Source organism: Atheta coriaria, unplaced genomic scaffold, assembly GCF_025399875.1.
Source record: "Atheta coriaria isolate IRGN ID8LTWV9N9 unplaced genomic scaffold, Caltech_Dcor_3.1 hic_scaffold_6_pilon, whole genome shotgun sequence".
Taxonomy (NCBI): Eukaryota; Metazoa; Arthropoda; class Insecta; order Coleoptera; family Staphylinidae; genus Dalotia; species Dalotia coriaria.
In genome coordinates, this window is record NW_027045448.1 from 795641 (window position 1) to 810915 (window position 15275).

The 15275-nt window shown below is 36.2% G+C and overlaps 1 protein-coding gene and 1 long non-coding RNA gene across 2 annotated transcripts; one reads left to right on the forward strand and one right to left on the reverse strand.

The window, feature by feature from the left end:
• Positions 1–573: 573 nt before the first annotated feature.
• On the forward strand, positions 574–14773 carry Pxn (Peroxidasin). Its single transcript, XM_065304000.1, has 7 exons — positions 574–946; positions 9652–9867; positions 10258–10329; positions 10404–10633; positions 10709–11020; positions 11081–11353; positions 11556–14773. The coding sequence occupies exons 1-7, from the start codon at positions 762–764 to the stop codon at positions 14507–14509; spliced, it is 4242 nt and encodes a 1413-aa protein (XP_065160072.1). The 5' UTR covers positions 574–761; the 3' UTR covers positions 14510–14773.
• On the reverse strand, positions 14663–15191 carry LOC135793177 (uncharacterized). Its single transcript, XR_010548551.1, has 2 exons — positions 15079–15191; positions 14663–15022 (listed from the first exon to the last, which is right to left on the reverse strand). It is a non-coding gene; the product is annotated as an uncharacterized lncRNA (long non-coding RNA).
• Positions 15192–15275: the final 84 nt, after the last annotated feature.

Sequence of the window (15275 nt, forward strand, 5' to 3'; positions counted from 1 at the left end):
TCAGGCCGGTGCTCGTAAATCCGCAACAAGCAGACGGCATAATCGTGGCCGGTCTAGCAAATGTTAAGAAACTAAGCGTGGTGCATGCGTTGATTTTTCAAAATGTCACGTTCGACGCTGAAAATAACCACAAGGACTCGACGACTACACATCACGCCAGCGCAAAGAACAACACACGAAAAGTTAAGCGAGTCAATCAACTGCGCGACGAATATTAACAACGGAAGCGCTTGCAGCACGCATTCGAAAACAATCCACCCGCGAGAGTGTGTAATGACGTTCCGGTTGATCGTTGACTTGAATACATTGTAATCAGCTGTGAAGCAGGATGGAAGAGTTGCAAGTTCATTTCGCTACCATGTTACTACCGACTGGAGAACTGGCGGCCCATGTCGAAGCGCATGTTTGTTTTTGTTATGTTTTCGTACGGTCGGCTGCTGTTTCTGATTCTTCTTCAACGGAAGAGAAAAAGAGAAGTTTAACGACGGTAGAAGACGATATGAGCCTGCACGACGGGCGAAGCAGGTTCGAATGAGGCAACTCTGGCAGCAGGAGTGCGCGTTGTTTGCGTTTTGCCACTTCTCGTTTCAGTCTCTGCGGGGACGACGGACCAGCAACAGCTCCGCGCCCGCCGTGCGTGTGAAAAACGTGCAAAGCGCGAACTTTTAACAACCCAGTTCAAATTGTTTCCAAAATTATTGGGAAGCATGTTATTTTAATAACACAAATAGATATATAACTGCCATTCGATTTATCTAATAATGCGCCTGTACACTGCGTTTGCGATCGTGGTTCTCGCGGTGTTTGCCGGATTTACCGATGGGCAGAAACGGAACTACTCCAGTTTACCGTGTCCGGACCAATGCGTTTGCTTCCGTCGAACCATCAGATGCATGCAATTGAATTTGGAAGAGGTGCCCAAGGTGTCATCACAGACTACTTTACTGTAAGTACAATTTTTTAAAATTGTTTAATTTGTTTCTATTGAATTTTTACATGATTAGAAGTTTTTTTAACGATAACCCAACTATAATTTTATATTCATCAATTAGATTTTAATTAATGATTCGTAAATCTATCCACTTACAAAATAAATTTTAGTAGATATTAAACAGAACTATTTCCCTACAATTTGCAATAACTTTAATTAATTTTTATTAGTTTTTATAATATCTGATGAAAAAATCTATACTTACACTATATAGACAACTATAGAATTAATAATTCACGGAGGATGATAAAATTTGAGCACAAATCCTTTCCAAGATATTAAATTAAAACTTTTAAATTATTATTATATTTACTATAATAATATTCAGCACTTAATAACTCTAATGCGAATGAAAATAATTAATTGGATGTATCAAAATACGCAGCCAGCCAAATGATGTAATCTATAATCTTCTTATAAATATAAATAAGAGCGATGCGATGCTTCGAGTTTTGAATGTTGACAAAAAATGTCAGCACATAATTAATTGTGAACTTTAAATGGATTATGTTATAAAAGTTCTTGGAATATAAAGTGATTTGATTACGAAGTAAATATCAGAATCCAATTTTGATTGAGCAAGTATTTTGGTGAAATACATAATTCTTAGTGGAATTTAAAAGTTGCATAATAGGAATATTCAATCCTAAAGTATTTGGTATCCTTTAAAGTTTTGTTATTATTTTGCACTAATCTACACACAAAATTTTACTTATATTTTCGTTTATAGTGCAAATTTATCCAACTTCGGGAACAAATTTGAGCAAATCATTTCTTTGTTGGTTTAAACATTAACGGCAATAAAAATAAACAGCCACAAACTCAATATTTGACCTAAAGTTTGTGTCATGCAATATTTACAACCAGCAAAGCCAGCGGATTGTTTTCACATGCGAGTTATGTCTGCGCGTAATTAAAATTTAAAAACTCGAAACGAGATATTAAACATCTGGCCGAATTTTCGTATAGCAAACAATAAACTACATATACGAGTACTACAACCGTTCCACTGCGCATATTTAACTCAATTCGACATATCACAAAAGAATTCAATTAGTCGTTGCGTAATTGCGAATATTCTCATCGACATTGGACACTAATTGAGAACACACTGAGCCGAACATTAAATTAAGCTGCAGTTTTTATTCCTAAATAGGCAGATCATGTTATCAGTTAAGAAGGATATGAGTTAATGAGGACTGTGTGAATATTTAAATAAATTAACTAAATATTTAAATAAACACATTCAGCGAATTTATCGCCAGATGTGCGAATCGCGTTAAGTGAATAAGTACCGCTTAGAATAAATAATCAATATGTGTGTGTATACTAATGTTTTGGTACTTACCTTTGAGTTTGTTCTTCCGACGCATGCCTAGTCCTTATCCTGGATCATTTCGCAGGGAGTAAAGCAGCTCTTAATGAGTCGAACGTGACTCATTGACAATTCATCAATGGCGCTGCTAATTTATATTCATTAATAGCTGTCAACCACACGTGAAGTTCTTCTGCATGACATTTACATTAAGCTGGTGGACTGGCGGATGGGTAAAGTGATGTGAGAAAATTTTAAACTTCGAATGTGTGAATAATTAATAAGTTGATTAAATTATAATAATTTATGGCGTGCATGTCTTTCACAAGTTTAACGCTAATATATTTGTAGTTATTTATAACGCTGGAATATAGTTCTTCCCAGATTCAAACAGCGTACGGTCATGTAATGTTGACTATGTAATATTTTCGAATTACGTATTAAGTTACTTCGTTTATAATATCGGTAAGCAAGCAAATTTTTATTTTACTTTTAATTTCGTTTAGTTGTCAGTTTATTTAACGCTTATCTTTATGTGAAACGTAGAGTATGCTATTCTTCGTAATGCTAGAGATATTTTGCTATTCTTATATTCTTCGTAATGCTAGAGATATTTTGCTATTCTTATATGGTCATGTGGTATGCTGACTGTTTGTCTTTTTGCTTGATTTTTACGTTTACTTTGCAACATCGACTGTTCAAGGATAAAAGTTCACCGAATAAAATAAATACTAGAAAATTTTACGTTTTGTTGAATGCAGACTTTTAAAATAAACATTAACAAAATTATTATTTTCTCACTGTTTTGGCCAAATATCTAACCGTTGAAGTTTAAAACACGTAATTAACATAACATCCATTTTCAATTTGATAACTTTCATAACACCAAACGAACAAATCAACTTTAGTCAAACAAATCCAAACGACGGGAGTGCGTTTTGTCTGTTTTGAAACGAGCTCGCGACGTTGATTTAAATTTTCAATTAGACTTTGAAGGCACCCAAGTTTGACGCTCTGCACGATAAGAACAAAGTGCGCCATTATGTCCAACTTCGTTTTGCCAGCATTGCGTTAGCGGGTGATTGCGAGCGGCTATAACAACAAAACGTGTCTATTTGGCATTCACTTTGTGATTTCGCATAGTTCGTCCCGACAATTCTCGGCTTTGTTGCGTTCATATTTTATGTCGCGAGTTGTAATGCGATATTCCATCTGCGATGGCACTGGTGTAATACAATTTTCAATTCGTGCCTGAAAGTAAACGCCATCCGGGGTTGTCATAACGACGGCCGTACGAGCACGCGAAAATCTACTGTACTGTAAAAGAGTGCAATTCTTTTTCGTTTCCATTCTCTCTTTGAGATCATATATATTTCCATTGACACAATACTAAGAATTTATTGCTCTACGCACTGGTCGCGCGTATCATCGTTATATTGTTCTCTTGGCCTCAATTCAGCACGCAACACTTCCGCACGTGGAAATAAGCGTTCTAAATTTAATTAAAGAGTGTCTCGTACATTTTAATCAACACAATTACGATCTATTAAAATAGATGAAATGGCCCGAGACGGTCCACTTACTACAGTGCCGGAAAATGAATAATATACATCAAATAACTGTGATTCCAAGCTTTTGCCAGTGATGACAAATTGAGTAAATAAAGTCGAATGCAATTTTTACGCTGCATTTAGAATTTGCTTATAAATATGAATGTTTATTTATGGTAGGAGCTGAAATGTTTAATAAACTGTCAAATAATTAATTGAAAATATTATTCCGCAACCAGAATTAAACCAAACAAGCCTTAAACCAAAGTAAATGATCTTATATTGAATGAAGAAGTCTTGGAAAACTTTTAATTATAAATACATTCAGAAGAAAATAATTGAAACACAGCATGGTTCGGTTTGAATAGAAGATATCTTAATTAAAACCTCACACAAATCATATTTAAAGCACCTCAACTTTTCTTTTCAGCAAAATAAAGAAGAACAAAAGTCATTCGTCATCCATCATACCATCAAATAAGAATTTATTTTCTTTACTTTTACTTTTCAAGGTGAAAGTTTTCAAATTACACTTCTGTCCCTATGCAGTAAAATGATATTTTTGACTTCGATTTGGGAAAATATTTATATTTTCTGAATTTATTAATCCCTGTAGTACCTACTTACTTTCGCTTTTCTTCTCGCCCTACTTTGGCCTTTTTTTCAACTCATATACAGCTGTACTTCAATACTGGGTTTTAATGTGATGTAAAATGGTGTTCCGGTCACAAGTTTCGGCCATAATGCGCGTAATTAGCGCCTGAATGGGCGATTAATACAGCGAGCGCGCCAGCATTTACAGCAACCGGTAATTAAGTTCGAAAACCTGACTCGTTTCAGCCCGCCACGGCCAAAACACGATTCTTAAGTGAATAACATTATTTATCGCTCGATAAAACGTTTTATATATTGCATGGCATCGCGACCAACAGTACAAACAGTGTTATAAAATTGATTATTAACACATTTTCAATTTAAATTATCTTTATGTTTGTTGCCGTTACAAAAGTCATAGCATTATTGTAATCATATAAGAATGTCATCATAAAGCTTAGACTGAAATTGAATTCGGACATTGTGACACGCACACATTACAAACATGTATTTAAAGTCATAACTTAGGTAATAAATACGGCGATCAAATTGGAATAAATCACAGATATGACGCTCATAACCTAGAGATTAAAGTATTTGACTAAATAGGATTTTAGAATGAAGTGAAATATTTACATCTGCGAGTATTCTTAAAACTGAATGGAAATTGGTTTGGACGAATGTGGGAACGACGCGCACCTATAAATAAAAAATGTGATTTACGCGCGGTGATGGGTTGAAAAAGCTGTTGGAAGCAGCATTCGTATGTAAATATTTAACACTTTGGTACTGTGCTTAACACATCTGCCCGTGTTTTGTTGTTTTTTATTATGCTCTTTGAATTAGTTTTTTTCGTGAGGTGACGGTGAAGTTTGGATTTTTTGAATTTTTTGAAGAAGAAAACGAGCTGTCAGGAAAGCAATAAAACGAAATTGAAATGTTAATCATTTATTTACGGAAATTATTTATGTTTAGTATTAGTTACACATAACCAGGTGCACTAAAAATTGCGAAAATTAAATAATAATAACTACGTAAGTAATTTACTGATTAGGATGATAATAATGTAGGCGAATTGCCGCAAAGTGCACAAAATAAGTTGTGCACTGAATTTTAATAGTTTCTTGCCGAAATCAAAATTGATTTTTACTTTATGTTGGTTGATTTATAAAGTTTATTTTAAATTTACAACGTTGCTGCATTTTTGAAATGATTGAATGTGGTTTCCTTTTAATTATTTGGCAGAAGGTTTGCACTTAACCGCCAGCTGTAACCAGGTCGAATTTTTGCGAAAACAATTTTCAAAAGGTTATCTTCATGCTCGTTATGTATGGCAATGCAACAGTTACAATTATTTTTAGTTTCTAAATGTTATGATTTCATGGCGCATGCATATCGATAACTGAATTGGAGCTCACGTTGCGCACTCTTACGCACAATTTGGTAATGTGTGACGAATGGCGAAAACGAACTGAGATCATCAATTAACGGACGCGCTTGTGTATTGCCACAATACTATCAACGCGCGTATCAACAATATATTATTCGAATGCGATACAAATATAACTCCATAATAACCTCATAAATCTTACTTGACATTCGAGTATGCTGAATATCCAGTGTGGAGCACGCTGCTTACTGCTTCGGCATTCGAGCGCCTCCTTTGTGGATACGCTCTCGTTCGTTTGCGTTGATTGAGAATGATTGATTTCGAAGTGCGTTTTGTTAATTATTAAGTAATCTTTCTTTACTGCCTAGCTCTAGCTGAACGTTATTTCGCTAGTGTGGCAGTGCCGTTTGTGTAAGTCGGCCACTCGCTGAATTTATGTAGACGGGAGACGCGCAAGACGTCGAGTTGAACTATTAAAAAGTTCTTGTTGAACTTTAGCGAGTTGATCGAATTTTATTGTTGTTGTATAATTAAAACTGACTCCAGTCACTAGTAGTTATGATGCGCGTTTATTGAAAGGCGTTTGGGTACTTATCAAGGAAGATAATCATCTAAGTTGAAGTTTTATTAACAGGAGTGGGTAATTGTAATTAATATATTAATTACAACCGCAGATTGATCACTCGTATAATATGTTTGTAATAATTGCTTTAATGGTAAATATTTTACAATTAAATAAAGTATAATAAACTTGGGAATATACGTTAATAAGTGATTCTTACTATTTTTGCACTAAAACGTGTCTCAGTTTTGTTAACATAAAGTTGTGAACTTTAATAATTCTAAAATCATCAACTTCAGTTCCGAGATATGAAGGTTATATAGTTTTCTGGAACTAATTGGAATTTAATATTTTATTCACTTTAAAAAAAAACGCGAGTATATTTTCCAGTGAAGAAATTTCCGCTTAGATTTTTTGAAAACTAATTTTTTCCACACGTTTCGTCATTTTTTTGTACAGAATTTTACTTTAACTGTGTATAAGATAATCAAATATATACCTTCCTACCTACCTACAATAAATCATTAATGTTTTTTTTATTAATGCATTAATATTCAAATAAATTCCATTCGAAGTAGACGCTAATAGCTTTATGAATTATCTAAAAATAATGAAGGAGATATAATGAACAGATTTCCATAACTTATAAGCTTATAAGTCACTCGTAACAATACAATAAACGATCTTTACTCTCTAGAATCCATTAATCAATTGGTACAAACCAAGTGTGCATATACGAGTACTCTCTGTTAGTGCTTCTCACACGATATTATAATAAATAACAACAACAAACGCATCAACATGTGTATAATTTTTGATTTGAGCAAAGAATATTCGCGCAACTATCAAGCAATACCTAAAATAGCAATACTTAGCCTTTAGCATCAAAATATACTTTGCTATAGTTTACTATGAATAGAATTTATTGCCGAAAGCGACATGGCGAAGACCCCGCTGTTTGTAAATATGTTCGCGCTTAGATTTAATTTATAACACTGTCTGTCTAGGAAATTGATAGTGAGTTGTGACTTATTCAAGTAGAAAATAAGCATTTACATGAATATATTTTTGCTTAAAAATTGCTTTGTGTGTGCCGCATGGTGCAAATTCGCATGATTAACACAAATTGTCGGGTATATATCAGTTAGATAGAGAGAGAGTTGATTGATTTACATGATAGGCATTATATACGCCTGCCATAAAATGTAAAATCTGTCACTTTTGCATCGTGTTGTAGTTGATGTGTGTGTGTGTGTGTAGTTTTTATACAGTCTCGGACAGGCTACAAAGTTGCCTGCCCGTTAGGCAGAACTGCCAAAGAATTACACGCATGGGTGACTTGCTCAATGGCTTTGTTGTTATCCATGTTACACATTTCAAAAGTACAGATTGAGGAAGGAATTTACATTCAATTCAACTATTCAATCAATTATCGAATATTTAAATGCTCTGTGACCTTTTCAACTAAATAGATCGTGTGCAATCAATGCTTGTTTCATTCCGGAAATTTCATAAATTTAATTTTGGTGCAATAACACTCTTGATAAGTATATATGAAATTTATTGTGATTGGTGTAATTTTGAAATTCTGAAATAAAAATATAAACGTACGAAAAGTAATTACCATACATTTGTTTTCAAAACAAGAAATGTTTATATATTTTATTATTATACATTACAACATGAAAGATGTAGAACTTTGCCACATGCAATTTTTCAATTATCAATAAGCCATAAAATATAAAATTTATTTGCTTACCACACTATTACACTTCAGTATGATTTGTATCGTCGATTAATCAACGCACTGAAACATTTCCGAACGACACTAATGGTCAAATAAACCTTGGCGCACCACAATTGAATAATCAAATTCAAAAGCGTCTAATTCAATTAGCAAAGAAATGAACTTGATTTATTTTTGTGTCTAACCACTTATTACGTTTTATTGCATTCAATCATCGATTAAATTAATGCATTTGTTTGCGATTGCATTGTGAAATGAATGCGTACCGCACGAATTGTTACGTTTGCAAATTAATTTGGATTAATCGACGAATCAAACAAATCTGCTGAACTGCTCGCATTTATTCCTATCCATGATTCGAAATTAGGCAACTATTCAATGAGCATTTTTACTTATCTACATACAAACAACTCGCTTCTTTTTTAATAGAATGAGAAGCGCGGTGCAAGAACTATCGCCGGAAACGATTTATGTGTTTTGGTAAGGCACCTACTATGCTTAAGGCCGCTCGTAACAAGCGAAAGCTCATAATCGCCTAAACACGATCCGCCAAGAACGCGGGTAATATATAGGTACACCTTTGGTTGGTGCACCTTTGGCATGTCCATTAAAATATGTTATTGGGTTTGATTTAGAGATTAGAGTTTACTTTGCACGTTACACGCCATATCTCATACAGCGTTTAGGTGTGTTTGTTTTCAAACTTCGTGTACCGCACGATGAGAGGTTTAAAGATTAAACTGAAATCTGGATAATAAATACTGCATGTTTCATAACCAATAAAATTTTAACCTTAAAAATATAAATATTTTTAGGTTAGTTCTTGTATGCGATAAATGTTACAACTTCAAGCGTGTTGTAGAGTTTAGCGATTGAATCTAAATCGTAAATTTAAAATCTGATATTCGTGCGTGCTAGACTTATTATACCCTGGTGTAATTGGATATCTTTTCGGGCCATTATTATTCAGTAATCAATTAATTCCATCCACGCAACGCAAACGAAATTAAGTAAAGGTAAACTGTAAAACTATCTAGTAAAACCAACAAATGATAAATATTAATTCAGGCAATAAGCGAGTGAGTTGAGATAAAAGGGCAACTAAAGTCTCCTGCGGTAGACGCCATATTTGCTGTAAGAGTACTTTGCATGTACTTTCGCATGCCAGTCGCAAATATGAAATGAAAATAATTACGAATCATGTTCAGGTTGTAGAACGTGAGCGTGTGGCGTACTTTGCGCTCGAGTCATCGAGCTCAGTTTAAAGCTTATCGCAATCAAAGTGCATTAAAGCGAATGGAAGCCAAAGCTGAGCTTAACAACGTTTAATCACGCTCTCTACCCGCGTATTCGAACAACGCGGATCTGTAATGACTTAATGACTCATTTAGTCGCCGCATGCTTGTGTACTGGGATTTAATGAGATATATCACAACAAAATGGCACTTTTTATGTACTTTGGTTTAAATGATTGTATTTATATGAATGCATTGGGTTTTCAGAGATTTACGCTTCAATAAAATCCGCAACATCGAGCCGGGCACGTTCAAAGGATTAAAACACATCCGCAGCTTGCTTCTGAGCAACAATCTATTGACGACCCTGAAGGATGGCGTATTTGCCGGCTTGCCACAATTGAAGCATTTATATTTATACAAGAACCGCATCCGGACCATCGAAGCGCATGCTTTTCAAAATCTGCCTCGATTGGAACACTTGTAAGTTTCCGGATCTACGCACATGTTTTTTTTTAACGAGATGTGCATTTTTATGATGTTGCATCACAAGTTATGATGCAAATGTGTAAACATAATTCCTACGTCTAAATTTGTTTTATTTATAGCGATATTTACGTTAGCCGCATTGCTCAGGTTCATATTTGCGTACATTCTATTTAATGTTTCGAGCATATTGATTTTGACGGCTTGAGCTCTGTCAAAACAAAGTGTATTTTCGAAAATGATCGAAATTCGAATAAATCCGAGCAGTAAGCGTTTATGATGTTTAGAACTGAGTTATGTAGTTTTTACATTTAGAACTATTTTTATATCTTTGCACATGCTAAATTTGTAAAGTTGTAAAATTCCTGAGTAACGAAATATTTTCAGATATTTATACAATAATGATTTGGAGGAATTCAAAGTGGGAACCTTTTCAAATTTGCCGTCCCTCGACAGATTGTAAGCTTTCAACTTCAGCTTTATTTGCACATTATGAATATTTAATTGATTTAATTGACGTGCCGTAATTTTAGGTTTTTGTATGAAAACAAAATCAAGCATATTCCGCATGGCGCTTTCGAAAATCTTCCACAACTCACACGCCTACGCCTTGATTCCAACGCACTGGTATGCGATTGTCGAATCGCCTGGTTGGCAAACATGATTAACGAGCAGTCTATGCTTGTCGCGGCTAATTGCAAATATCCTAATGAGATGTACGGTAAGGCGTTGAAGGGAATGGCTTCATCCGACTTTCATTGCAGTAAGTGTCGATTTCGAACAAGATGTAAGCATAGAGTGTTAGAATTTGAATTATAATAATTTAATTAATATGTAGAAGCACCTGCTATTATGGAAGGACCCGATGATTTGGAAATATCTTTTGGTGGCGTAGCAGTATTCAAATGTCATGCAGAAGGCGATCCTTCTCCTCACATTACCTGGATGAAGGATGACAACGAACTGCAGACCGAAGATGACGATCGTTTTCAGATCGACGAAGACGGCAGCCTCAAAATTAAGCACACCGTCGAGTCGGACTCTGGTGTCTATGAGTGCATGGCCAAGAATAACGATGGTGTAATTAAGTCGCGACAGGCACGCATGGTGGTGTTTCGACCAGAGAGCCGGGCCGCTGAAGAAACTAACGGTAAAACTTGTTGTATGTGGCACTTTCATTAAATGCGCATCTTGTTTGCATACGCTGCAGGTAAACCACAATTTATCCTCACGCCTCAGAGCGTCACCGCCCGCGAAGACACGTATGAGGTGAAATTGGACTGTAAGGCCTCGGGCACTCCAAAGCCGGAGATTACTTGGTCGAAGAACGGCATCACTTTAGACATCAGAAGTAGGTATTATCAAGATGAGGAGGGGAGTCTTACGATACGTCCGTTGAGTCCAAGCGATTATGGTATTTATCGATGTGATGCTGCTAATAATCTAGGAAGAGTATCAGCTACTGCTGAAATAATAATTAATTGTAAGTTATTAAAATAGTTGCAGACACCTGACGACAAATGAAAAGCACCTGTTAATCAGCTTTATTGACTCAAAGTCAAAAATGTTGCAATTGCAGCCAAGTCCAAAATAGCTGATCAACAAAGTGGCAATTCTCAAGAAAGGCGTCTCATAAATTATTATCTTAATATAAGTAAATGGTTCAACATTTATGTAATTTTTAGCATTACCAATTTTCACTGTACTGCCACAGTCACAGAACGTCGATGCTGGAACAACTGTGCGTTTTGAATGCGATGCAAGTGGATCGCCTCAGCCTGAATTTGCATGGTACCTTGGTAGCACCAAGCTGCGGAACGGAAACAAACATATAATTCGAGAAAATGGAAGGTTGTTAGAAATTCCGAATGTTCGTGAATCCGATAGCAATGTCTACACCTGTCGCGTTAAAAACGAGTTGGGCAGGCGCACTGTCGATGCGAATTTATCAGTAAAAGAAACACAATACCGCGCGCCTACGCTGCTTTATAAACCATACAACGTCGAGGCTCTGGTTGGTGCCACTATTGAGATTCCATGCAAAGGCGAAGGAAAACCTACGCCGAGCGTACAATGGAGGAAAGACGGGGCATCATTACAAAGGACTGGTAGGTGGCGGGAGTCAATAAACGGTAATTTATACATCTACAACATCGCTTTGGAAGACCAAGGCAGATACGAGTGCACTGCCATCAACGAATACGGACGTGCGACTGCATCTGGTTATGTCAGCGTAAAAGAAGACTCGCATACTAAACTGAACATTGGCAACTTTGGTAGCGTGGGCGATAAATTTGTTAAAATTGCTTTTGTCGAAGCTTCTCAAGAGGTGGATAAAGCTATTAACAAGACGTTACAGGATATCTTCGCGAACAAAAACCATAATGTTGGCGATTTGTTTCGCATCATTCGATATCCTAATGCGCCTGCTAGAGAGCTGGCTCGCGCCGCTGAAGTTTATGAGCGCACATTGATTAATATTAGAAAGCATGTGCAGAAAGGCATGAAAATGAACAACACGGTCGACTTCAATTACAAGGAGATTTTGTCGACAGACCACTTGGATCTCGTTGCGCAATTGTCTGGCTGCATGGCACACCGACCAAAAAAGAACTGCACAGACATGTGCTTCCATTCAAAGTACCGCAGTATCGATGGCACTTGTAATAACTTACAGAACCCAATGTGGGGAGCTTCGCTTACTGGATTCCGCCGAGTGTTAAAACCCATTTATGAGAATGGCTTTAGCACTCCTGTCGGTTGGGATAAAAATGTAAAATATTTTGGATATTCCAAACCTAGTTCACGATTGGTATCAACCAAATTGATTGCCACCCATGACATTACACCGGATGATCGTATTACTCATATGGTTATGCAGTGGGGACAATTTTTAGATCATGACTTGGACCATGCTATTCCTGCAGTTAGTTCTGAAAGCTGGAACGGTATAGACTGTAAACGATCATGCGATTACTCTGCACCCTGCTTCCCAATTGATGTTCCACCCAATGATCCACGTGTAAAAAATAGGCGTTGTATTGATTTTTTCCGCTCATCTGCAATTTGCGGTTCGGGTATCACTTCAGTATTTTTCGATCATATGCAACCTAGAGAGCAAATTAATCAACTAACTGCTTATATTGACGCTTCCCAAGTGTATGGTTTCTCAGACGAACTGGCACGTGAATTACGGGATGTTACAAATGACCTAGGAAAACTCCGTGAAGGTGTATCATTCCCTGGTAGAAAACCACTGCTACCATATTCCGGTGGACAAATGGATTGCAGACGGGATTTATCCGAAAGTAGTGTGAATTGTTTCCTAGCGGGTGATATCAGAGCGAATGAACAAACCGGTTTAATATCAATGCACACATTGTGGTTCCGGGAGCATAACAGATTAGCGAAGGAATTGCGACAATTAAATCCACATTGGGAGGGCGATATGATATATCACGAAGCTAGGAAAATAGTTGGTGCCGCAATGCAGCACATTACGTACACGCATTGGTTGCCGATAATTTTAGGTCACGAGGGCATGAAAATGTTAGGAGCTTACGATGGATATAATCCACGCATTAATCCGTCAATTGCGAACGTTTTTGCTACAGCTGCGCTACGCTTCGGACACTCATTAATTAACCCGATACTACATCGATTAAATTCTTCATTTGAACCTATTAAAGAGGGTCATTTACATTTGCATAAAGCATTCTTTTCTCCGTGGCGCATTCTTGATGAGGGCGGTATTGATCCGGTTATGCGCGGATTATTTTCAGTACCAGCCAAATTAAAGAAACCTACAGAAAATTTGAATACTGACCTGACAGAACGTTTATTTGAAACTGCACATGCAGTTGCTTTAGATTTAGCGGCTATCAATATTCATAGATCAAGGGATCATGCAATTCCCGGCTATGTTGAATTCCGAAAAGTATGCGATATGAGTCCTGTTGAAACTTTCGATGACCTAGCGAATGAAATAACTGATCCTAACGTACGAGAGAAATTACGTGAACTCTATGGTCACCCGGGTAACATCGACGTATGGGTTGGTGGCATTTTGGAAGACCAGGTGGCTGGTGGTAAAGTAGGGCCATTATTCCGCTGTTTGCTAATCGAACAGTTTAATCGTTTGCGTGCCGGTGATCGTTTCTGGTACGAAAATCCATCCACCTTTAAGCCAGAGCAATTAGTCCAAATAAGACAGTACTCACTAGCTAGAGCACTTTGTGACAACGGCGATAACATCACTGATGTTACTGAAAATGTGTTTGTGCTACCTAAACACCAAGGTGGTTATGAGAAATGTGACAACATACCCAAAGTCGATTTGAGTTTCTGGTCCGAATGCTGCACTGATTGCAGATATTCGGGACAGTTGAACACAATCAGTCGTTTAAATGCAAGGAACCGTAGGCATACATTTGATGAAGATAGAATAAGTTACGGGAATAATAGTACTGCACCGGAAAATCACCGGCCTGTCACAAAACCTGACGAAAAACAAAGGTTGCAATCACGAATTTCATCTCTAGAAGATAAAGTTGCACAGCTTCAAGTAACTATAAAAAAATTGAACAAAATAATAAAGAACTTCAGTAGGTCAGCAGAAAGCGACGATGATGCCATATAGTAAGCGTTTGATGTCTAACAAAGTGTTGATGCTAATTTTCAAAGCATAGTGCCATTTCCTAATTGTAATAAAAATAACTCAGTGTTTCTTTTACAAACTAGCTTGCTTATTCGAGAGTGTAATTGCATAGTAGGTTAGATCTTTTTGAATGTGTTATGTACATTGTTAATTTATTTTATACCATATTGATTTCTTAATAATAATTCTAATGTTTATGCAATTCAACATAAAAAATAAAAAATAAATGTGAAATACGTATTAAAATTGGGACAATCAATATATTCGAAAAGTTTCCTTCTCAATTATATCCGTAATTAAATCATACCATAAAAAATAAATCGTATACCATTTTAAAGCATACGTTTTGCATCTCGTGTGATTTTTGAATTATGCTGGGCAAAACAATACACCAACAAGTCCCAAATAGACGTAGTTAAGGAAGGAATGAACCGATGGTAAATCAATACATATTCTTTCCGCTTTGTTTGGAACGGCTACTGCTTTAGAACAGACCTAAATCAAATCACATTTAATGCAAATGCTGTAATAATTCCTTTAAATATACTTACAACTGCAATGAGAGTGAAGAGAAGAATAATCACCAATGCCTTATTTGCAGCCATTTTAGTTGATAAATTTTATGTGCCAAGGTATTGACGTGCTTGAGTATGATAAAACACCACTTTTTCTACAACTCGGCACGCTTTTATATACATATTTCCAAATCGTAATATTTTAATTTATTTAAATTAAAACTTATTATAAT